The sequence below is a fragment of the Emys orbicularis genome, chromosome 1 (genome assembly GCF_028017835.1).
Source record: "Emys orbicularis isolate rEmyOrb1 chromosome 1, rEmyOrb1.hap1, whole genome shotgun sequence".
Classification (NCBI taxonomy): Eukaryota; Metazoa; Chordata; order Testudines; family Emydidae; genus Emys; species Emys orbicularis.
The window spans coordinates 19,321,383-19,345,185 of NC_088683.1; the positions used below are offsets into that span (position 1 = coordinate 19,321,383).

Consider the following 23,803-nt stretch of genomic DNA (forward strand, 5'->3'; position numbering starts at 1 on the left):
CGGCCCTGCAGGATTGGCGCGGGCGGCGTCGCGGTGCATTGTGGGAGGGGAACGCTGCAGCGGCGTGGAGTGAGGGGCTCATGGCGGCCATAGGGGTCCATTTGGGTTGCACCTGCGCCTGTGTGGCCGTCTATAAGGTGGGCCGCGCTGGGGGTGCGGTGAGGGGCCAGCGGGGGTTGGGGGCCCTCTCCCGGGCCAGCCGCTTGGGGCGGCAGAGCCATCTCTGGTGCTGCTGTGGGGGGCGGCTCGGGGCGGGGCGCCAGGGCCACCGTTGACAGGACCCCTGTGGCCACGGTGCGTGTGTGGCACAGTCAGGGCCCCGGGCTGTTACGGGCCGGGATGACTAACCCGTGTCCGTGACGGAGTCTCCCTCCCTTGGTGTCCACAAGACGATGCTTTTTTTTGCGTCACACAAGTGACACGGGTACCTGGGTGCAGGTTTCTGGGCTGGGCCGTACGGGGCACGTCACGCGGGTCTCACAATGTGCGAAAAAGCCGTTCTGGTGTCAGTCAGTTGCTCTTAGCAGCAGAGCTGTTCAGTGGGGGCATTTAACTGTTAACACTCAAGGGAGAGATCTTGGAGTCATTGTGGATAGGTCTCTGAAAATATCCACTCAATGTGCAGCAGCACGCCCTCCCCTCCGCCCCCCCCCCCCAAAAAAAAGGGCGAACAGAATGTTGGGACTCATTAAGAGAGGGATAGATAATAAGACAAAAAATATCATATTGCCTCTATATAAATCCATGGTACACCCACATCTTGAATACTGTGGGCAGAGGTGGTTGCCCCATCTGCAAAATGATATGTTGCAGGGATTGGCAACCTTTGGCACAGGGCCCGCCAGGGTAAGCACCTTGGCGGGCCGAGCCGGTTTGTTTACCTGCCGCATCCACAGGTTCTGCTGATTGAGGTTCCCACTGGCCGCAGTTCGCTGTCCCAGGCCAATGGGGGCTCTGGGAAGCGGCGCGGGCCGAGGCTTGTGTTGGCCACCGCTTCCCGCCGCCCCCATTGGCCTGGAGTGGCGAATGGCGGCCAGTGGGAGCCGCGATCGCCCGAACCTGTGGACGCGGCAGGTAAACAAACCGGTCCGGCCCGCCAGGGTGCTTACCCTGGCCGGCCGCGTGCTAAAAGTTGCCGATCCCTGATATATTGGAATTAGAAAAGGTTCAGAAAGGGGTAACAAAAATGATTAGGCATATGGAATGGCTGCCATATGAGGAGAGATTAATAGGACTGGAACTTTTCAGCTTAGAACAGATGACTCGGGGGGAGGGGGATATGATTGAGGTCTATATAATCATGACTGGTGTGGAGAAAGTAAATAAGCAAGTGTTATTTACTCCTCATAACACAAGAACTGGAGGTCACCAAATGAAATTAATAGGCAGCAGGTTTAAAACAAACAAAAGGAAGTATTTTTTCACACAACGCACAGTCAGTCTGTGGAACTCTTTGCCAGAGGATGTTGTGAAGGCCAAGACTATAACAGGGTTCAAAAAAGAACTTGATAAGTTCATGGAGGATAGGTCCATCAATGGCTATTAGCCAGAATAGGCAGGGATAGTGTCCCTTAGCCTCTGTTTGCCAGAAGCTGGGAATGGGCAACAGGGGATGGATCACTTGATGATTACCTGTTCTGTTCATTCCCTATGGGGCACCTGGCATTGGCCACTGTCGGAAGACAGGATACTGGGCTAGATGGACCTTTGGTCTGACCCACTATGGCCGTTCTTATGTTCCCAATAGAGGATCTCGCTCTGCAGGATGGAATGATGAAATACTAAACTCACTCATAGAGCACAGGTTTTTAATTGGCATCATTGGCTGTGTTTGGTAATAAATGTTGATGCTACATATTTCATTGCTAAGATAGGAAGGTATGTTAATATTTCACTGAATGACTTCTCTCTACCTTTGGATGGTATATTTTGTTTTTAGGATGGCCGTGCAGATGTGGTTGCCAATGATGCAGGTGATAGAGTCACGCCAGCTGTTGTTGCTTACTCAAAAAACGAAGAGGTAATTTTTCTTTTCGCTGTAGCAGTTTTCGGCAGAGAGGAATGTCCATTTTTCATTTCATAATTTCTCTTCCATTTTGCAGGTTGTTGGTTTGGCAGCAAAACAAAGTAGAGTAAGAAATATTGCAAATACAGTAGTGAAAGTAAAGCAGATTCTTGGGAGAAGGTAAGTGAATAGATAGGAAAGAAAATATTTCATTTGAGGAGTGTGTGTGTGTGTATATTACAAATTGGGGATGTAAATAGCAAATGCTTATTTAACTCATATCTGTACACCAGTCTTCTCGCTAAAGATGGTCTGCTAATGATATACATATAATTTAAGATCTAAAGGTTAATCAATTTAATAATCTGGCTTTGATAAGAGAGGTCACTAGATCCCCAAAATTGTCTCTGGTAGTTTCCTTTCTTTAATGAACTGTGGAATAAGAAGTTAGAGACTTTGAATATTCTTTGCCTGCATTTGTTTGCAGAATCAAACTGGAATAAGACTTTGCCCATAGGTAATCCTCACACTTCATAACTTGCCCAAAATAATGGTGTGTTTGGCCTACTTGTCAACTGTAGTGAGGGCTCTTATTACCAAGACTTCTTTATTTGTATGCAGAAAACGTTACAAAGGTTAAAATATGCTGCAGTGCATTTACTGAATTATTACCTTGAATTTAAAGTAAACTACAAGTAAATCCACAAATTAACAAAGAACATCTTGTGAACTACAGTGAACACAAGAATCATTCATCATTGCAAATTATCAAGGTTCTACTTTATTTGGTTTTAGTCCTGCCTAATAAAATACTCAACCTTGTAATCAGAGAGGTGACAAATAAGTCAACAAGAAAGATTTGTAACAGATTAAAAACAAATTAAAATTCTTTATGGCAGGTTGAATGAGAGAATATACCTGTGTATAGTCTAATTTTTATTTTAGTTTCCTTCTGGTGTAGAATTTTAACAGTTATTCTAAAAGATGAGTGAAAGTTTAAGTTAATCAGCTTGTAACTGCTATGATTATTTACAATTGATATAACAAAAACGATATTGAAATATGGTCCTGAAATAAAAATCACATTGAATGCAGAAGATATTGTTAATTGTTCAGATTGTATTTTTTATCCATGAGGGTAGCATTAAGTAAATAAGAAGTGACAGATATTTTTCCAGGGTGCACTTTCTTTTCTTTTTTTAAAATGTAATTTAGGCTTTGTCTGCGTTCCGCACCTTTTAGCGACACAGCTGTGCCACTATAGCCGTGCCGCTACAAGGTGCGCAATGTAGCTGAGCAAAGCGCTCCTGACTACAAAGCACTGTTCACACCGGCGCTTTTCGTCGATAAAACTTTTGTCGTCGGGGGTGTTGTGTGTTGGTTTATTTATTTTTTTAAACACCCCCGAATGACAAAAGTTTTGCCGACAAAGTTCCAGTGTAGATAAAGCTTTAGAAAAGTTGTCCCTTTCCCTTGGGTTTTTCCATGACAAGGGTGGAGCCCCAGACCTGCTGTTTATTAATAGTAATTGCCACAGGAGTTTTGAATAAAATAAATAAAATACAAGTGGATCACATAGACTAAGTGTCATAAGTTGAAAAAATAAACAACTAGATAGGCGGAACCACACATCCAATGCCACCTGCAAAACTATCACTCTTAATTTGTTTTGACAGCTCTGGTGACCCACAAGCTGAGAAATATATTGCAGAAAGCAAATGTCCAGTAAGTATGATCCAGTTTCTTTTTTCTCCCTAGAGCTGAAAAAATTTGCATTGGTTCCATCATTTATTTTAGTATCGTAAACACCTCATTACAGTGTCTTCGTGATCAGACCCATATGGCACAACCTGAAGCTCTACAGGACACCATGTGTGATAGAAGCTTCTTTTTTAACGAGAGAGGTTTTGCTATATTCTGCTTCAAACCCTCTATTTGTCTCTCTCTTGTGAAGTTAGAGCCATCCATTATATGTGGGTTCTCCCTTGGGTAATATGTCTGAAGGAGAACTTCAGAGAGGGTGATTCTTTAATGCAGTCAAAGAGAATAGTAACTAGCTTTTAACAACATTATAAATAAATACAGAAAACGCTCAGCATAGGAAGCATGAAATTAAAAATGTTTATTACACAAGCAACCACATTACTGAATTTTAAGACCACATTATCCTTGCTACTGGAAAGCTTTGTTGCAAAGAAAGATTAAAAAAAACTTTATTAAATCAAGATACAGGCCTGATCTCTATCTCAGGAGCTCACAGGCATGGGGGAGCCTGAGTAACAGATCAATGATTGACTGTCCTGTATCCAGCCCTTGCCTCACCTCCTTCCTCCCAAAGGAGTGACAGCCAGGTTGTGTTAATTCTTGACCACCCATCTTGATAAATTCATGCAAATTGGGGCAAAAGCTAGATAATAGGGTCTCAAAGTCCTCCCTGTGTGCCTGGGAGAAATTGTGTCTTAGGCAAACCTTCCCCAACATTTCCATGATGTTTGAGGTCCAAATCCTTAAGGGTTTTTGCCCTTGTGTTTAAATATTATGTGCCATGGTCCTGGCTCCGTGATTCAGGCCTGGATAATGTAAGACATCTTTATGAGCCCCTCCTTGATCAAATCTGTTGGGGAGCCTTCATACCATTTGAGCCAAATAAAAACATGAAAATGTTTCCCTGGTCTAGTTTTCTTTTCTGGGAATGGAAACCAAATTAGACATAAACATTAATTTTCATTACAAACAAAATGAGTCTTACCATGTCACATGCACATATGTTGGCTTTATTCCTAGGTCACTGAGAAGAATGGAAAACTCCAGTATGAAATAGATAACAAACTTGTTTGCCCGGAAGAAGTTGCAAAACTCATATTCAGTAAAATGAAAGGTAAATAGGGAGTAAAACTTTAAAAGTTATCAACACCTTGGCTATATTAAGGCACTTTTTTAAAATAGTAATGTTTTAATCAACATGTTCTGCCTCTGTTTGTAAACAGAAACTGCTCAGTCTGCTTTGGGTTCCGATGTCAATGATGTGGTTATTACTGTACCGTTTGAGTTTGGAGAGAACCAGAAAAATGCCCTTGGGTAAGAAGAATGACTTCTCTTTTCACTTAGATGCAGGGGGATTGCTGATGGGTGGGGCCCTACCAAATTCATGGTCCATTTTGGTCAGTGTTATGGTCCTAGGATTTTAAAAATCGTAAATATCGTGATTTCAGTTATTTAAATCTGAAATTTCATGGTGTTGTATTTGTAGGGATCCTGGCCCAAAAGGGAGTTGGGGGAGGGGGGGTATCATAAGGTTCACACACACAAGCAGTGGTGAGCTGGAGCCGGTTCGCGCAAACCGGTTGTTAAATTTTGAAGCAGTTTTAGAACCGGTTGTTAAAAATTGTTACGAAAACAAATGTTATAAAATGATCTTAAAACTGAATAATCTTAATCTTATAAAACAGTGTAGAAAATAATACGGTGTACAAAATAAACTTCAAATGCAAAGGGACGCGAAATTCTAACAGTTAATGAGCCGTTTCTACGACAGATAGGTCAAGATTTATGTTGCTATGCGTGTGCGCGTCTAATGTCGTCGCAGGCTGCGACTCAGTTGCATCCAAGTCCGTCCTGATGCGAGACAAACGTCTAGTTTATTATTTTATTAACAAGGGTCGCACTTGCCTAGTTTGTGCACTTGCTCAGCTGTTTTCTATACAATTCAATACGACCAGTGAGTCATAGTCGGTCTGTTTGTTTCTAGTAAATTGCGTGTGATATTTCAGTGTGTAATACTAACTGGACTGTTATTCAAAGATTAAAGTTTTCTATTCAATATTATTTACCCTTCATAATGAAACGCCAGAAAAGCATTAGTGATTGGTTTTCCAATAAAATGACAAAATCATTAGTCAGTAGTTCTAGTAGTGAAAATAATGATTTAAATACTGAAAACGCCGATGACAATAATTTTGGTGATGAAAATCTCTCTCTCTCCCCCCCCCCCCCCTCAGGTTTTATCACCTGGTGACTGTTGTGTTCCACTTGAAATGCAAATGACTTCGGTGCTGTTCCTCCTTAGGTTTTTACATCACAAATCTGAGCATGACAATTGGCACCAAATAGCACCTTTATGGGCGATTTTACCAGGGAGGTTAGATGCTGTATGAGCATGGAGACTGAACTCTTATCCCGCCATGCTAGGTTTGAGGCATGCTGGCAGGACAACACAGGGCCACTTGCTGTACCACTGTTTATTCTTGTAGGGGTTCTCTCTCCAGGGCTGTCACTCCTTTTTATATTACACAAGCATAAGTCATTTAAAAAAATCAAAGTATTTTACTATTATAAGTTGAAATGCTCCAGCTTTTAGATTAAAAAAAAAATCAGATGCCAGATGTGTATTAAAAAACCCTTTGGAACAGTAAGCATTGTGAGTCTTAAACCAGCGAATGGTATTTAAGAGTCATTGAGCAAAGCGCTTCTGAGGTTTTTGCGTTACTCAGAACATTTCATACTCGCCAGTTAATCTGAGAGAGGTGAAATTAGTTCAATGGCTATTACAAGATGCATATTGGAGTGTCAAAATGACTTAGTACTTCTGTTTCAAGCATAAAGGTAATAGACTTTTACCTGGAAGAGATGAATTGTAGGCAGTTTCAGAGACATTGAATTTTCAAGAGATGGATTTTTTTTTAAGCAATCAAGGTGATTTGGATCAGATATAAAACCAAACTTTCCTGCTATATCAGTGCTGAGAACAATTTAGGGGGATTTTTTCTGGAATGTTATCAGTTAGATTTTGTTCTTAAAGTCAAATAAAACACAGCCAATTTCACTTTGTTATATTTTGTCAGAGACTAATGCCTTACAAAACATTTTTTCCTTGACACTTCATATATACAATTAAGGCAGGGGACCCAGTAACAATTTGCATTATAGACAGGACTTTTAATAGTGTTCCTTCACTAGGCCAAAACCTTGAAAATATCATATAATATCCAGGTAACATGGCTCTGTGGTATATGTGCATTGATGAGGCCTCAGTAATATGTACCATTACAGTAAGTGAAATGCAGACCTTTAGCTGTGGTGTGTCTTATCACAGGCAAGCAGCTGGGGCAGCTGGATTTAATGTTCTGAGATTAATTCATGAGCCATCTGCAGCTCTCTTGGCATATGGAATTGGACAAGATTCACCCACTGGGAAAAGGTAAAATGCTTTTATCTTATTTTTGTGTGTGCTTTTTAAAATAGATTTAACTGTGGTTGCTTGAAAACTGGAGGTTTGATAAACAATAGTGGTGTGTAATTATTAAGGCTTTATTATGGCTATAAAAATGGGGAGACATCATTGTATTGACATAACAATAAATGCAAAAATCATAACTTTGCTAGGAAATGCCCAGGGTACACAATATTATAGTTAACATTAAAGTTTGTCATTGGAAATTTGAAAAGTTCTATAGCCTTCATTTTCAATCCAGATTTGTTTTAAATAACCATAATTAAAAACCCATACTGTGCTACACTGGATATGGAGAAAAATATGTACAAAAATTAAGTCTTGCTCAGTAGTGAGCTGTGATTGGATTGATAAAAGACCATGACTACATAACTTGAAAATAAAAACCAAAATGTAAGTCCATTTGTTGTGGAAGTCATGGCAATAGTAAACATATTACTGTTCTATCCAAATTTTAAGTGAATATATGTAACTTCTATTACCTGAGTGTTCAAGTGCTGTACAAAATTAAAAAGTTGAGATCTGCCTAGGCGTCCATTTTCTATCCTGCTGTAAGTATAACTAGGGCTCGTAACTTCAAGTAAATGTTAGTTCCCAGTTATGCTCTGTTTAGTCATAGGTGGCTTGCTATTGTAAGCGTGCTATCAACTATTCTGTTTCTTGGAGGAATACTGTAAGATAATAGCCATAGATATGATAGGTGTATGTATTTCAGAACGTCCAATCAAATGTTATTGACAAGCAATTTAAAAAACTTAATTTATATTGTGTGTATGTTTAGTTAGAAAAAATGAGTATGAGGAAATGTATATATTTTACTGATCTAGTTTTCAGGTTTTGTTGTTGTTTTTCTTTTTACCTGGCAGCAATGTGTTGGTTTTTAAGCTTGGAGGAACATCGCTCTCTGTGACAGTTATAGAAGTAAATAGTGGAATATATCGTGTTCTTACCACAAACACAGATGATAGTATAGGTGGTGTCTGTTTCACAGAAGCCTTAGCACAACATTTAGCTTCTGAATTTCAGAGGTAAGTGCTGAATATTTTACAGCTACAGAAAAACATACATTGCTATTAATGTTAGGACTATCTTTTTTTAAATTGTCTGCAATGCCCCGTTGTTGAAATAAGCTGTGTTGGAAGGGATGTTGCTCGTTACGCTGAGACAATACTGAATCAGTGGGCACCATGCTTCTGGATGTGCCCTCTTCTACATAAGATGTAAAACCAATGTTCTCACCAATTATGGTCTTCCGGGTTGTAAATTAAGCTCTTCAGGGCAGGGACTGTCATTTGCTGTTTGTGAGGTGCCTTGCATGGTAGGAACCTCCACCTGGTTGAAGGTTCTAGGTCTTTGGTTCTCAAACTTTTGTACTGGTGACCCCTTTCACATAGCAAGCCTCTTAAGTGCGAAACCCCCTTATAATTTAAAAACACTTTTAAATATATTTAACACCGTTATAAATGCTGGAGGCAAAGCAGGGTTTGGGATGGGGGCTCACAGCTCACGACCCCCCCCCCCCCCCGTGTAATAACCTTGCGACCCCCTGAGGGGTCCCGACGCCCAGTTTGAGAACCCCTGTTCTAGGTGCTACCACCATATAAATATTGACTAATAATCCCATGCACTTCAGAAAAAGTAGGATAGGGTGAATTCTAAGTTTCAGATGGATAACCTTCATTTTCTGACTCAAACGGTTGTGCAGTGTTGCTGTAAGCTTTTTTTTTAAGCTGTCTCATTCCAGCTCTGGGCTGTTGGAGTGTTTCGTTTTGGTTTTAAATAATGGCAGCTTTTATTAAGAAGTTGGTGAAGCAATTGCTATATATATTGTTCCTAATCACTTAGTCAAGTTTATAGAATGCTTTGAGATCTTTTGGATGAGGTTATCACAACTTCTGTTTAATGTTGTTCTGTTTCTTGAAACAACCCTGATGATTGAACTTTAAATTGATTAGCTTCAGGCATCTTCTTCCCATATTGCATTCATTTAGGTTAGGAGATTGTTCTGAGGAGAGACTGATGAAATCTCTACTTGTTAAAACACTAATTCCTGGCTTTCCCCAAATAGCACTGTAGAATGTGTCCTTTGCTTGAATTTGAAGCAGACATTTTGCTTTGTACATTTTGAATGTCATTCAGTGTGGCATTACAAGAATAATTTACTGAAGAATGGGAAAAGGCGCCACTTTAATACTAACTTATTGAAAGCATTAATGTCTAACGTATTATGTCTAAAACAGTTTCTCAGTCATCGTAAACACTTCTTTTTAATACAGATCTTATAAACATGATATAAGAGGAAATTCCAGAGCTATGATGAAGCTAATGAACAGCGCTGATGTTGCAAAGCACTCTTTGTCAACCTTGGGAAGTTCAAACTGTTTTGTAGACTCATTATATGATGGTCTGGATTTTGATTGTAATGTATCCAGGTAAGGGTGATCCTTTTGAAATTACTTTTGATATTTTTATTAGGATTGATTTCTAGGATAATATTTCAATTTTGATTTTGTTTTTTGGGTGTGTGTGTGGGAAAATTGAATTTCGGCGGCGGGGGAGTACTGAAAATGAAAACGGGGTTTTTGATCGCTCATTCCTGCAATATCTAGAAGTCTCTGCTTATGTGAATAGTTCCGTTGGCTTTAGTGTCAGATGAGTAAAGGCTGCAAGAATTGGGCTCTGAGTACTAAGGAAGCCTTCTAGCATTGCACTGCAGGTTCTGACGGTTGACTTTTGAAAAGATCCCCCAGAATTTAGGCATACGTTTGGGAGCAGAATTTCACCTTTATTCCTTATGCACTATTTTCCAGACTTTTACTTAAAGGATGACTAGCCCTAATCTAGCATAATGACATAGCATCTAACTTTATTGAAGACGGGGCTTGAAAACCTTACCAGAGACCTACTGGCCAGAGCTAGATATCAAAGAAAAGTGTATAGGGAGCCCTGATTAGTGAGAGGTGTAGGGAGCTGGGATTTGTACCAGGTGTTCTGTTCCAAGACCATGCACAGAGTAAGTTCTATCCCTTTTGCTGAGAGGGGCAGAAACTTTCTCTCCCTTCACCCCTCCTCAGTTCTCTGATGTGAGAATTGACTGTTTATACTACTCTACCCCTCCCTGGAGGCTTGTTTTTTTTTCCTTTGGAGATGGATTGTCCTCCCCTGTGAATTCTGCTACTGCTCATTGCTTTCCCAGTTGGCAGTAGAAACAGAATAAAATAGGATGCTTGACAGTTTCTTAACTGAATAGCAGCAGTTCCATTTTGCTGCTGCAGCCTGTGTTTTTTTTTTTTTAATTTGTACACACACCCACACACACCCACCACAGTAGCAGAGACAAAGGAGCAGTCTATCTGCAGGTTTAAGAAAAAACAGTTTGGATTGCTCTAGTTCAGCATTATGGACTAATATTTTGTTTTAATGAAAGTGATTCATTGTATACCTTTCAACCACATAAAACTTCCCCAGTCACCTTTGGTGAGCAGTATTCTCAAGCCCTGATTAAAGGTAGTAAAACATATTGGGGTCCACAGTCTACTTGCTTGTGAACATAAAGCGAGAAGTTGACAGTTCATTCTTAAGAACTCTTCATCCTTTTATCTGCAGAGGTGAAACAATGCGTTTTAGTGTTTCAGTGCGTCTTCAGATTAAAAATCAAAATTAGATTAAATTTTTCCACTTTGTCTCACCACCTTGTTGCACCCCACAACTTGCATATGGAAACTGTTTTCTGTGGACCATCTGGGGTACGTCTATATAGGAGGAAAAACTGGCCCTGTAATTCTCTACTGGTGTACTGCCACTGATGGAGTTTATAGCATGCAGGCACTTTCTCCACCACATTATCTCATCAGGATTAATGTGTATTGGTGAAACTTGGAGTGGGACAACACTATGTTTTTTTGTATGTCTAAACTGCTGCATTTTTTCGGCTGTTCTTCACAAAAACAAAATCAAAGTTGAATCCACAGCTTTTTTGGTATATTTGAGAAGCCATAATACTTCTGAGACACTTTCACACCAGTACATTGCTCCTGCTGTTACTTAATCCTACCAGTTCATGGCTATGGAAACAGAGTATGCTGTGGAAAATATCTTTCTCTTCCATTTTAACTGCTGATTCTTCCAACGGGTGGGAGATTGTATTTGTTGTTTACGTAGCATTTTCTCTCTGTTTGTTAAACAGGGCCAGATTTGAACTGATTTGTTCTCCACTTTTTAATAAATGTGTAGAAGCAATTAAAAAACTCTTGCAACAAGTTGGATTTACAGCAGATGACATTAACAAGGTAACAATTAATCTTTATTCTCAGGATGCTTATGAACTCATTTGGAAGAACACCTGGGGAATATATTAACAAGGAATTAGCCAATAGCTGTTAATTTCTGGAGCTCAAAGTATATCATTGTATGTGAAGCATTTTCTGGCTGCTAAATGTCATGATAGTTAAAGGTACAATTTACCCTCTGTGTGTGTGTGTAGCTCTTATTACTGCTGAGGGGTGTTGTGTTCACATTAAGGGAATAACATATCGCACACAAGACTTTGGGTTTATAAAAATTAAAGGATGACTAAAGCCTTATGGTTTAACTGCCCTTTTCATCTATGTAGCACATTGATAACAAATCCTTGATCAATTCAAGGAAACTAAAATCAGTTATATGATTATTATTTTTAATGTTGTGTTTTATATGCCTACGCTGGGATAGGTACTGTACTAACCTTATCTAAAATGTTGTCTATCAAAAATCTTTTATACTTGGAGATTTATTATAACTAGTGATTTCATAGGTTTATTTTAGGTTTTTAAACATTCTTAAAACTTAAACCATGTACATCATGTAACTGAGGGCTAAGGGACTGTTCCAACACCCACTGAAGTCTGTGGAATTTTACATTTGTCTTCATCAGGAATTGGATTGTGCTCTAAATGTGTGAGAGGGGCTTTTTCGCATGTCTTTAAAGGAACTCCTGAGTTCTAGCTCATCTCTGAAATGTACTTTTTGATTGAGTAAATCACTTAACCTCTGCCTCACTAGCCCATTAAATTAGGTTGATACACCTCTACCCCGATATAACGCTGTCCTCGGGAGCCAAAAAATCTTACTGTGTTATAGGTGAAACCGCGTTATATCGAACATGCTTTGATCCGCCGGAGTGTGCAGCCCTGCCCCCCCGGAGCGCTGCTTTACCGCGTTATATCCGAATTCATGTTATATCGGGTCACGTTATATCGGGGTAGAGGTGTATTTACCAAAATCACAAAGGTATGAGCTGTTTAGCTAGAGTTAAAAGTGCCTTAAAGATGGAGAAGTATGTAAAGTACAAAGTAACTACGTAGTAGTAGTCAATTTTTTTTGTATTTTTTTTAGATTTGCACATTTATATTGTAACTCTGCTTGCAGAACCCAAGATAAATTACAGTAATATTGCAGAATAGTCAAGGCCAATAAGTCTTTCACTTATTCAGCACAAAGGATACTACTACATGCCACTGGGATTTCCATAGTCCGTGTTGCACATGTGACATCTGTTTAGTTTCAGTGATAGAAGAGAGAAGGGATGGCATCTAAGATATTCAGTTCTGCAATAACTAACAGATCCTCTTAGCACAGTGAGAACTGATCCTTGAATGGGAACTGCAGGCAAAAGAACACATCAAGGTATCCCACAGGGGTTTGAAAGCTGTGACAAGCTCACTTAAAGTGGTGCCTACAAGTCTGAACTGAGCGTAGTGTGTTTAAAAGAAATTTCTAACAAAAGGAAATGGTGAGTAGAGGAGTCAACACAAAACAAAGTGAAAATTGTAACATTAAATTTTTTAAAAGGAAACTAAATTCAGTGAATAAAAATGGAATGTTAAGTGAAGTGTCTTTTAAAAGTGAACATTTTTGATAAATGTTCTGCTTTTGGCTTGCAATAAACTCCTGAGCTCTGTTTTATGTAAATAGTTGGCTGTCATGATTTTTTGCTTCATTTCCAGGTCAGGTTGGCCTCAGCTAAGACACTGTTGTTATATGTGTGTGTGTGTGGGGGGGGGGGCGGATTTAAAGGGTTCTTTAACAACTTTTTTTTTTTTTTTTTTTCTTTATGGAATGCTGTTTTTTAGCTAGCTGACTGATATAAGGATGCCTTCTCCAGAAATGATTTCATGCTAGCATTTGTCTTAAAAGAAAGCTTGCAAAGGGTCCAGAGGTCAGGCAAAAATAATGTTTTTGTTTTTTTTTAATTGTAGCATTTCTGTGTGTTTTTATACAATGGGCCATAGAGCATTAAACATTATAGAGCAATTTAACCTTCCACAATGTACCTGTATGTTCACTTACATTCTGTAAAAGTTCTGAAGTCACTAAGGAATAATATTTTCTAGGTAGTTCTATGTGGTGGCTCTGCTCGAATCCCAAAGCTACAACAGCTGATTAAAGACCTTTTCCCAGCTGTGGAGTTGCTGAATTCTATCACACCAGATGAGGTCATTCCCATTGGGGCAGCCACAGAAGCAGGGATCCTAGTAGGGAAAGAGAACCTCTCATTAGAGGAGGAGGCACTATCTATTGAGTGTTCTGCCAAAGATATTCTAGTTAAGGTAAGTCTCAGTTTAATATTGAAACTTTTTTACTCCACTAATGCAAAAATGGATCAATATTGGTGGTGACTCACTTGGAAATGTCATATTCATTGATTTACAGTGGTGGTAGTCTCCAATAACCATTCTAGCACTAGCAATTACATTGCAACTTCCTACTAAATAAATCAACATGTAGGGCCTGATCCATAGCCTATCAAAATCCATAGATATACTCCTATTGATTTCATTGGGCTTTGGATCAAATCCTTCCTATGCTATAATAGCTGAATTTACCATTCCGTGTGCAGTATTTTTTATAGCTGCAATAGGAAATGCTGCAGATACTACCATGCTGCAGGATTTGCCTTTATTGTGAGTATTAATGCTCATTTATACATTTAAGCAGTGACCACTGTATGTAGCCATCTGATAATTAAAAATCAGTTTTCACTAGCTTAACTACCATTGAGTAGAGCTGAATAAAACTATAGACTAATGTCTTTAAATTTGAACCCCTTCTGTAAAGTTCAGAGATTAGATATGTCATGCAAACTTTTCTTGTTTGTTAGGGTGTAGATGAATCGGGGACTGACAAATTCACAGTGCTGTTTCCATCGGGAACTCCCTTGCCAGCACGAAGGCAGCACACGCTACTTGCACCGGGAAATAATTCCTCTGTATGTCTTGAACTGTATGAGTCTCTAGGGAAAAGTCCTGCAAAAGAGGAAGGCAAATTTGCACAGGTGAGTACATACAAGAAGTTAATATAAAATTGTTGCTGTGAATTATTTGGAAATTCAGTGGATGTACAAGAACAGACTTTTTGTTGGGAGGAGTGGTAGTCCCTACACCAGTCTCACTAGAAATTGCCTTTAAATCATTCCCATAAACAGATCATACTGAGTTTCCAAGCAAAGTATTTTTTTTTAAAGGAATTCTACCTTTACCTAGCACCTTTATCATGCTGAAGAATCCTGCAAATGCTTTGTAAGCTGTTTATATATGAGCACTGCTGAAATGCAGCAAGCAACCAGCCCAGCAACTTACTTCACAATGGTAAATTAGGAGAGAGAACTTTTTTGGCCAGGAATGGTGGGATCTATTCAAGTCCACCTAGATTGTATAGGATCTTAGTTTCAGATACTGCTTTGAAAAACAAACACAGTATGCTACATGGTACTCAATACTTCTGATTTAGAGAAGTTAAAAATCAGTCAGGTACATCTAATACTCCCTGGATGAGTAGTGGCGAGGATTCAATGTTAGCTTAGTGGATAGAGCACTTGGCTGCAAATCAACAGAATCCCTGAAGAAATGCCTCCTCCTAAAAGCACACTTTAGTTGGTCTGCAGTCTGCACAGTGCTGATCACCCCTAGCTGGTGGTACTTTCATACCACTTAGTAGACAAAGACAAAGGTTTGCCATAACTCGAGGTTTTGAGAATGGGAGTATTCTGAAGTTCGCATAGTGAGTATTTTAGGACCTGATCAAAAGAGGTGGTGAGCATGCTCAACTGATACTGAAGTTAATGGGAGTTGAAGGTGCGCTGCCCCTTTCAGGATCAGACCTTGCATAGTCTTTCCCATTTCAAGGAGCTACCTCAACAGAAGAGTAGAGCCCTTCCTGTATGGATCTCTCTTGCACATACACATGGACTTACTGTTTTGCAACCTACCTTGTATCTTAAATTACCAGTAATAAATTCTGAACAGAATAAATAATATTCAGCTTAATTACAGCATGTACAATTTTGATTATTTTTGGAAAATGCAGTACTTGTGATTCTGTAACCTCCATTTAGGAGAGTTAGAATCACAGAAATGTAGGATTGGAAGGGACCTCAGTAGGTCATTTAGTCCAGTCCCTTGTTTATCTAACCTGTTCATAAAACCTCCGGTGACAGAGATTCTACAACCTCCCTAGGTAATATGTTCCAGTGCTTAAATGTCCTTAGTTAGGAAGTTTTTCTTAATGTGTAAGATAAATCTCCCTTGCTGCAAATTAAGTCCATTACTACTACTCCTTATCCAGAGAACAGAACAACAATTTATCACCATTTTCTTACCTACTTGAAGACTTATGCCCACACACCCCCCCCCCTTAGTCTTCTCTTCTCCAGACTAAACAAACCCATTATTTTTTTTTCAAACTTTCCTTATAGGTCATGGGTTTTCCTTTGTTTTGTTTGTTTGAAGTTTTCAAAAAAACAAAGTCATTTTTATTGCTTTCCTCTGGACTTTGTCCACATCTTTCTTGAAGTGTGGTGCCCAGAACTGGACACAGTTCTCCAGGTGAGGCCTTATCAGTGCTGAGCAGAGTGGAAGAATTACTTCTCATGTCTTGCATACAACACTCCTGCTAATACATCACAGAATGATGTTATCTTTTTTAGCAAAAGTATACATTGTTGATTCAGCTTTAGTTTGTGATCCACTGTAACCCCCAGATCCTTTTCTGCAGTACTCCTTCCTAGGCAGTCATTTCCCATTTTGTATTTGGGTAATTGATTATTCCTTCCTGAGTGTAGTATTTTGTATTTGTCTTTACTGAATTTTATCAGACTATTTTTCAATTTGTCAGCTGAGTTTAGGTTCTTGTTTTAAAATTCTAGACTTTCGAGAGACGGCAGCAGAATAGGCAAGTGGGCAGTGGCCTAGAAAGTTAGAGCAAGGGATTTCATTCCTAACGACTAATGTATTTCTGGAATTTGCACACTAGGTCTGTTCATGTGCTTAGCTTACTTTGTATCAGTGCATATAATCAACTTTAGCCTTTGTTTTTTTAAATTTTTTTAACAGATTGTACTCCAGGATTTAGATAAAAAGGAAGGCGGTCTTCATGACATATTAACTGTTCTCACTATGAAAAGGTACCAGAAATCCAAAATATTTCCTTGTCTGTGCGTTAACTCACTGAGTGCCTATGAAAACTACATTTGAGAGAAACAGACTTTTTTTCTGCTGCTGAACTTCATCTGAGAATTGATTATATTTATTTTCTCTCTAAGAAAGAGCAGCAGTTAATTATTCGTGGGGCTCTTGCAACAAGGGAATGAATTTGTGGGGAATCTTTGGTTTATCTTTTTCTGCCTTCCCCAAAAGCAATGTTAAAGTTGATTCTTGATGTCCCTAAATAAAATTTTCATACATGCTATGTTGAGATATATTTTCAAGACTTCTGGTGTATAATATGTAAATATTTATTTCTCTCTTGCTTAGGGATGGATCCTTACATGTTACCTGCACAGATCAAGACACAGGAAAATGTGAAGTCATCACTGTTGAAGTGGCATCATAGTTTCATTTGAAAGGAGACTTTTTTTGTTGGCTTGTTTCCCTAATGGTTGGGTGTGTGTTTGTTTTAAATATATTTAATGAGCCATTGCAGACTGGAATAAATTAGATAAAAGATTTGGTGCTGAAATGCTGTTATTTATTTTGAGACATAGACCCTTTTGGAACTGTTGATACATCAGTCATAAACAGCCAACCAGTGAACAAGCAAAAATCAGTCACCTGTTTGTAGATGGGTCTTTAAAGTTTGTACCAAGTTGTACCAAAACGTGAGTAATGAAACTGCTTCTAAAGACTGGCAAGGTGTGATCCCTTTTGGAGTTGGGAGTCCTGAGTGCAGGTTTCACTGTTCAAGCTAATGTCAAATGGCTTTGTGATCACTACGTGGAAAACCTGTATGAGGGAAGACATTTGTGTGTATTTGTTTACTTATGGAATAGCAATAAAATATGGTTTTATATACAAGTTGATGCCCACTGTATTTAATGGCATGGATGCAGACAGATTTCTCAAACCTAATACGGTAAATTCAGAGTACTGCTTGGTTTATGGTGGATAGAAACTTTGATGTGTTTTGCTGCTTAAAGAGTACAGTAGGTATAATAATTGAGTTAACCAGACAAGTGCAATTTTTACAGTACTTGGGATCCAAGTTTAGAGAGGCTGAGCACCAGCAATTTTCAATGATACCAGTTCACATTGATTTCAGATCAGTACCAATTCAATTCAAGTAGGAGAAATGTTAAATGTTTAAAGCAGGGGTCGGCAACCTTTCAGAAGTGGTGTGCCCAAGTCTTCATTTATTCACTCCGATTTAAGGTTTCGCATGCCAGTAATACATTTTAACGTTTTTAGAAGGTCTCTTTCTATAAGTCTATAATATATAACTAAACTATTGTTGTATGTAAAGTAAATAAGGTTTTTAAAATATTTAAGAAGCTTCATTTAAAATTAAATTAAAATGCAGAGCCCCCAGACCGGTGGCCAGGATCTGGGCAGTGTGAGTGCCACTGAAAATCAGCTCGCGTGCCATAGGTTGCCTGCCCCTGGTTTAAAGTTATAACCCTGATTGATGCAGTAGTACTTCACCTTGACAATAAAGGGCCACAAATATAAGGATTGTAGAGGAAGGATGATCTAGTGCTTAAGGTGCTAGTACAGGGGTCGGCAACCTACGGCACGCGTGCCAAACACGGCACGCGAGCCGATTCTGAATGGCACACTGCCTGCCGGTGAGAGGAGGAGGGGCGGAGGGGCCGGAAAGCACCACGCTGGGGGAAGAAGCAGGGGAGGAGGGAAACTTGGCTGCCGCAGGACCAAGCTTCTGCCTCCTGCCCCGGCAGGGGAGAGCGGTGGGGGGGAGGGGTCCTGGCCCCCCGCCCCACTAAGCCCCCCCGCCCACTACTCTCCCCTGCGGGGGCAGGAGGCAGAAGCTTGGTCCTGCGGCAGCCAAGTTTCCCTCCTCCCCAGCTTTTTCCCACAGCTTGGTGCATTCCGGCCCCTCCTCCTCCCTCTCCCTGCCGGGATGGCCCTTGCAAGGGGGAGGGGGAAGAGCGGCAGGCTGTACACAGCTCCGTAGAGCAGGCAGAGAGAGGTAGGGACGGGCCTGGGGGAAAGGGGTGGAACAGGGCATATCCCTCCCAGCCCCCTGCCATGAGCCGCTCAGGGAAGGGGGCTGGGAGCACCCCCATGAGCCGAGCACCCCAGCCTTCTGCCCTGCACCCCCCACACGCCCCAGCCCTCTGCCCTGAACCCCACCACCCCAACACACCCCCAGCCCTCTGCCCTGAACCCCCCCACACCCAGCCTTCTGCCCTGCACCTCCACACACACCCAGCCCTGACCTTGAGTTGCCCCCCAACACCCAGCCTTCTGCCCTGCACCTCCACACACACCCCAGCCCTCTGCCCTGACCTTGAGTTGCCCCCCAACACCCAGCCTTCTGCCCTGCACCTCCACACCCCCCCCAGCCCTCTGCCCTGACCTCGAGTCCCCCCAACACCCAGCCTTCTGCCCTGCACCTCCACACACCCCCAGCCCTCTGCCCTGAACCCCCCACACACCCCCAGCCCTCTGCCCTGACCTTGAGTTGCCCCCCAACACCCAGCCTTCTGCCCTGCACCCCCACCCCCCCAGCCCTCTGCCCTGACCTCGAGTCCCCCCAACACCCAGCCTTCTGCCCTGCACCTCCACACACCCCCCAGCCCTCTGCCCTGACCTCGAGTCCCCCCAACACCCAGCCTTCTGCCCTGCACCTCCACACACCCCCCAGCCCTCTGCCCTGACCTCGAGTCCCCCCAACACCCAGCCTTCTGCCCTGCACCTCCACACACACCCCAGCCCTCTGCCCTGACCTCGAGTCGCCCTGCTCAGCCCACTGCAGGCCTAGGTGAACAGAACCCCAGGCTGGCAGTGGGCTGAGCAGGCTGGCGGCGTAAGATCAGCATTTTAATTTAATTTTTAAATGAAGCTGCTTAAACATTTTGAAAACCTTGTTTACTTTACATACAACAATAGTTTAGTTATATAATATAGACTTAGAGAGAGAGACCTTCTAAAAAACGTTAACATGTATTACCGGCACGCAAAACCTTAAAGAGAATAAATGAAGACTCGGCACACCGCTTCTGAAAGGTTGCCTACCCCTGTGCTAGTATAAGACTTGAGACCCACACTCAATTCCCTGCTTTGCCACAGACTTCCCATCTGTCCATAGGTAAGTCACTGAAACTCACTGATGCGTTCCCATCTGTAAAACAGGGATAACAGTGTCACGGATACACAGGATCGGTGCTATGTCCACAGCTGTGGAAGAGTCTTTAGGAGGAACCCCTTCAGTGTGCCAGATCCCCAAGGGATCTTACTCTTCCTCCAGGGTAGATCATGCTACATTACTGCCTCCTTGACTGAACCTCTGGGTATCTTGCATACCTCAAAACTTTTTCCTATAAACCTCAGGTGTCAATTCAAACGTAAGCAGTAGAGCCTTTTTTGAACTGTTCAGAGACCCCAGTATCAACTCATCTATCTGGCTGTATGCCTCTAAAGCTTTGGGATTGAGGGGGTGAGACAGCGGAGCTAGTCCACAGGGTCAACCAGATATAAATTGCAAGTCTTTTTAAAGCCCATGAGGTAGGCATCTATGTCCACCCCTTTCTTAAACTGGGGCAACAATTTGGTATCTAGGCTCCCTGCGGGAATTAGCATTGCAGGGTCTTTCTCCTCTTACCCCTCTATAGGTCCTCTTGCCCCTCTGCTACTCCATATTCAGTTCATGCTTTCTCTGCTTCCCTTGGTGCTTTTGCTGATTCCCATGGTCAGGTTGTTCCTTCTCAGTCTGCTAGCTCCTTTGCTCTCAGCTTCAACTCCCACCACTTCAAATCTGTCAGTGGGAAACCTGGCCGTGAGGACACCCTGCTGGAAGGGGAAGCGGGTCTTGAGGATGCTATGCTGCTGCCTCTGTCACTCGGATCCTCTTGGAACCAAGGCTGACAGTGTACTTGTGGCATGAGGGTGGTGGTGCTGGGTTTGGTGGCTTCCAAGCCAGGCTATTCCATTTGGGGAGTGTGAAGGTCAGGCCTCTGGTCTTAACTCTCATGCCCCAGTGTATCCAATTCACAGGGTGTACACAGAGCAGACCCTGGGGCGTAATCACTTTATCATCCCCATAAGAGGTGGCTGGGAAAAGGGTCTGGGGTACCAGGACACAGATGCTGAGGTGATACTGGCAAGGCCCAAAGTGGTGGACCCAGATCAGTTTGTGCCCAATGAATAATCGTGAGGGGGAGGTTGGACCCTCAGTTAAGGTGCCTATAGTGAGGATGTACCTGTAATGGGGTGCCAAGGAGGGGTGCACACAGACTGGGATATAGGACCTGCAAAGGTGCTCATGGGAAATGATCTGGATGACTGGCCAGATGGTGCCAGAATGGCTTGGTCCTTATCAGGAGCCAGAAGCACAGAGTACCACCCTGGCCAGACCCAGAGTTGTAGACTACCGAGCTTGGGGCTAGCAAGCGTCTGACTGAAGGAAGTGTGCTTCTTGGGACAGGGCTGCATTGGGCTAAGCCAGAGCGGGGAAAACCAAAGCACAGCCAAAGGGTTTGTGACTTCAGTCCCTGCTAGCAAGGAGGGACAGTCATACTCCCTGCCCTAGCAGCTGAATTTCAGGCAGGCCTGCAGGAGGATATCCCCCCTATCCTCCCTTAGAGAAGCTGAGGGCCATGGCAGGTTGCAGTGCTGCATACTCTCTTAAGGCTGACTGCAGGGTAAGATTCCTGTGGGAGAAGCGATTCCTGTATAGGGAATGGGTTCCTCCCCAGCACTGAGTCTTGGGTCATCAGGAGGTAGTTGGTGGTTCCTCAGAGGTACCGTCAGAGGCTATCATAGCTGGCCCATGATGTCCCTCTCTCAGGATATCAGGGGATCCAGTGCACCAGGCAAAAGCTGCTGCAGAACTTACTGGCCCAGACTTTTGCTGCAGTCAAGCAGTACTGTAAGTTCTATGATCCCTGTCGGAGGGTAGGAGTAAGTGTGAAGCAGCCCTGAGACCACTGCCAATCATAGAGGGAACCCTTCCAGAAGCTGGCGATGGACATTGTGGGGCCCCGTAGCAAGGCAACCTGGTCAGGGAAGAAATACATTCTGGTGGTGGTAGACTTTCCACTCGCTAACTTAAGGCAGTGGCTCTGTCCGCTGGCGATGCAGATGCACGGCTGACCATTGTCAGCAGAGTAAGACTTCCCAGCGAGGTCCTTACAGACCTGGGGCTAATTTCATGTCAGACCTTCTGCAGTGCTTGTAGGAGAAATGTGGGGTCCGGCACATCTGTGTCTCTGCATATCACCCTCAGACAAATGGGCTGCTGGAAAGGTTTAATGGGGCCCAGAAGATGATGTTGAGGACTTTTGTGGACCAGCATCCACAGGACAGGGACAAATGCTTAACCTACCTGCTGCTTGCTTACGGGAAAATGCCCCATTAATCTTCTTCCCTTTTCAATTGCTGTATGGGAGACGAGTGAGGGGATGCCCTGGACTTGCAGAGGGTGGAGTGGGAGGGGAAAATCTCCCTCTATGGAAAAATCAGTGGTGGAGTATGTGCTGTCCTTTTGAGAGAGGCTCCCTGAACTCCTGGGTTTTGCCAGAGAGAGTGTAGCCAGGGCCCAAGGGAAACAGAGGGTCTGGTATGACCACTCTGTGCATACCTGCCAGGGCCGGCTCCAGGGTTTTGGCCGCCCCAAGCAGCCAAAAAAAAAAAAAAAAAAAGCCGCGATCGCAATCTGCGGCGGCAATTCGGCAAGAGGTCCTTCGCTCCGAGCAGGAGTGAGGGACCATCCACTGAATTGCCGCCGAAAGCTGGACGTGCCGCCCCTCTCCGGAGTGGCCGCCCCAAGCACCTGCTTGCCAGGCTGGTGCCTGGAGCCGGCCCTGATACCTGCTCATCTGGCACAAAGACCAGATGATGGTTCTCATCCATTTGTGATGGGCCTTCTAAGTCATCAAACCATTTAATGAAGTGAATTATGTGGTGGAACTGTCTGCCCTGGCTTACAGCCATCAAGTGGATCATGTCAATATGATGAAACCATACATTGACAGGGAGGAAATTGGTGCTGGCAGTGGGAGGAGAACAAGGAATATCTCCTGGTGGCTTTTATGCCTGAGATGGGATCCAGCCCTTCTCTAGAATCGATTCCAGCAGGCCTGGGCTCCCTAACCTAGCTGTCTAGCAGGTGGAGACAGGAGCCCAATCTCCATCAGATGTTCCCCTTTCAGAGTCACTGGTTAAAGTGACCCTCGTCAGAACAGTCTCAAAGAGTGAAGAGATGAGACAGTGGGAATTTTCATTAATTTTTATGAAGCCTGTATGTGCATCAGTTGCCCCTATATTTTGAATGGCTTCTCAGTGGAGGAAAAAAGACTGTTTGCTCTCAGAGCAGGCTGGGAGACACACAGGTACGAATGTTGCCTACCTGTCTGAATGGGTCATTAAAAAGGACTGTCAGAAGCCAACCCCATATCAATGGAAAATCCAAGAAGACAATTGAAAAGCCAATCTCCGGGACTTTGACACCTAGCAACTAATGACCCAGAGGGAGATGGATTTCCCTGCTTCTCAGAAGGGAAGCTGAGCAAAGATCCCAGCTCAAGAACAAAGGACTGGGAAAGTGTGTGTAGGGGGGGCAGGTAGGGGAGACAAGAGGTTGCTGCTGGAGTGAAGTAGGAGGCTCTCACCTGAGAACTGACCAAGGAGGTCAGACTGAGAGACGGAGCCTGAACCTGGGAGTTCACTACAGCTTGGTTGAGCTCTGGGCTAACCAGAATGGTCTATGCCAGGGGTGGGCAAACTTTTTGCCCCAAGGGCCACATCGGGGTATGGAAATTGTATGGTAGGCCATGAATGCTCATGAAATTGGAGGTTGGGGTACAGGAGGGGGTGAGGGCTCTGGGGGTGAGGCCAGAAATGAGCTTAGGGTGCGGGGGGGCTCCAGGCTGGGGTGCGGGGGGGTGAGGGCTCTGGCGGGGGCTGGGAATGAGGAGTTTGGAGGGCAGGAGGGGGGATCAGGGCTGGGGCAGGGAGTTGGGGCATGGGACAAGGTCAGGGGTGCAGGGTCTGAGCGGCACTTACCTCAAGCAGCTCCCAGAAGCAGCGGCATGTCCCCACTCCGGCTCCTACGTAGAAGCATGGGCAGGCAGCTCTGCA

General features: G+C 42.9%; 1 protein-coding gene across 1 annotated transcript; it reads left to right on the forward strand.

Annotated features, from left to right (window-relative positions):
- Positions 1-72: 72 nt before the first annotated feature.
- On the forward strand, positions 73-17,553 carry HSPA14 (heat shock protein family A (Hsp70) member 14). The gene is made up of 14 exons (XM_065417474.1): positions 73-137; positions 1,940-2,020; positions 2,103-2,185; positions 3,682-3,730; positions 4,790-4,883; positions 4,993-5,083; positions 7,098-7,202; positions 8,102-8,263; positions 9,512-9,667; positions 11,422-11,524; positions 13,607-13,822; positions 14,374-14,547; positions 16,604-16,674; positions 17,024-17,553. Exons 1-14 carry the CDS (start codon positions 81-83, stop codon positions 17,100-17,102), a joined length of 1,521 nt encoding a protein of 506 aa, XP_065273546.1. The 5' UTR covers positions 73-80; the 3' UTR covers positions 17,103-17,553.
- The last annotated feature ends 6,250 nt before the right edge of the window (positions 17,554-23,803 follow it).

Excerpts from the sequence above, each read along its gene's own strand:
- HSPA14 (XM_065417474.1), top strand. The coding sequence starts at position 81 with ATGGCGGCCATAGGGGTCCATTTGGGTTGCACCTGCGCCTGTGTGGCC. Across the intron at positions 5,084-7,097 it reads AACCAGAAAAATGCCCTTGG|GCAAGCAGCTGGGGCAGCTG; the intron begins GTAAGAAGAATG and ends GTCTTATCACAG. Across the intron at positions 13,823-14,373 it reads CCAAAGATATTCTAGTTAAG|GGTGTAGATGAATCGGGGAC; the intron begins GTAAGTCTCAGT and ends CTTGTTTGTTAG.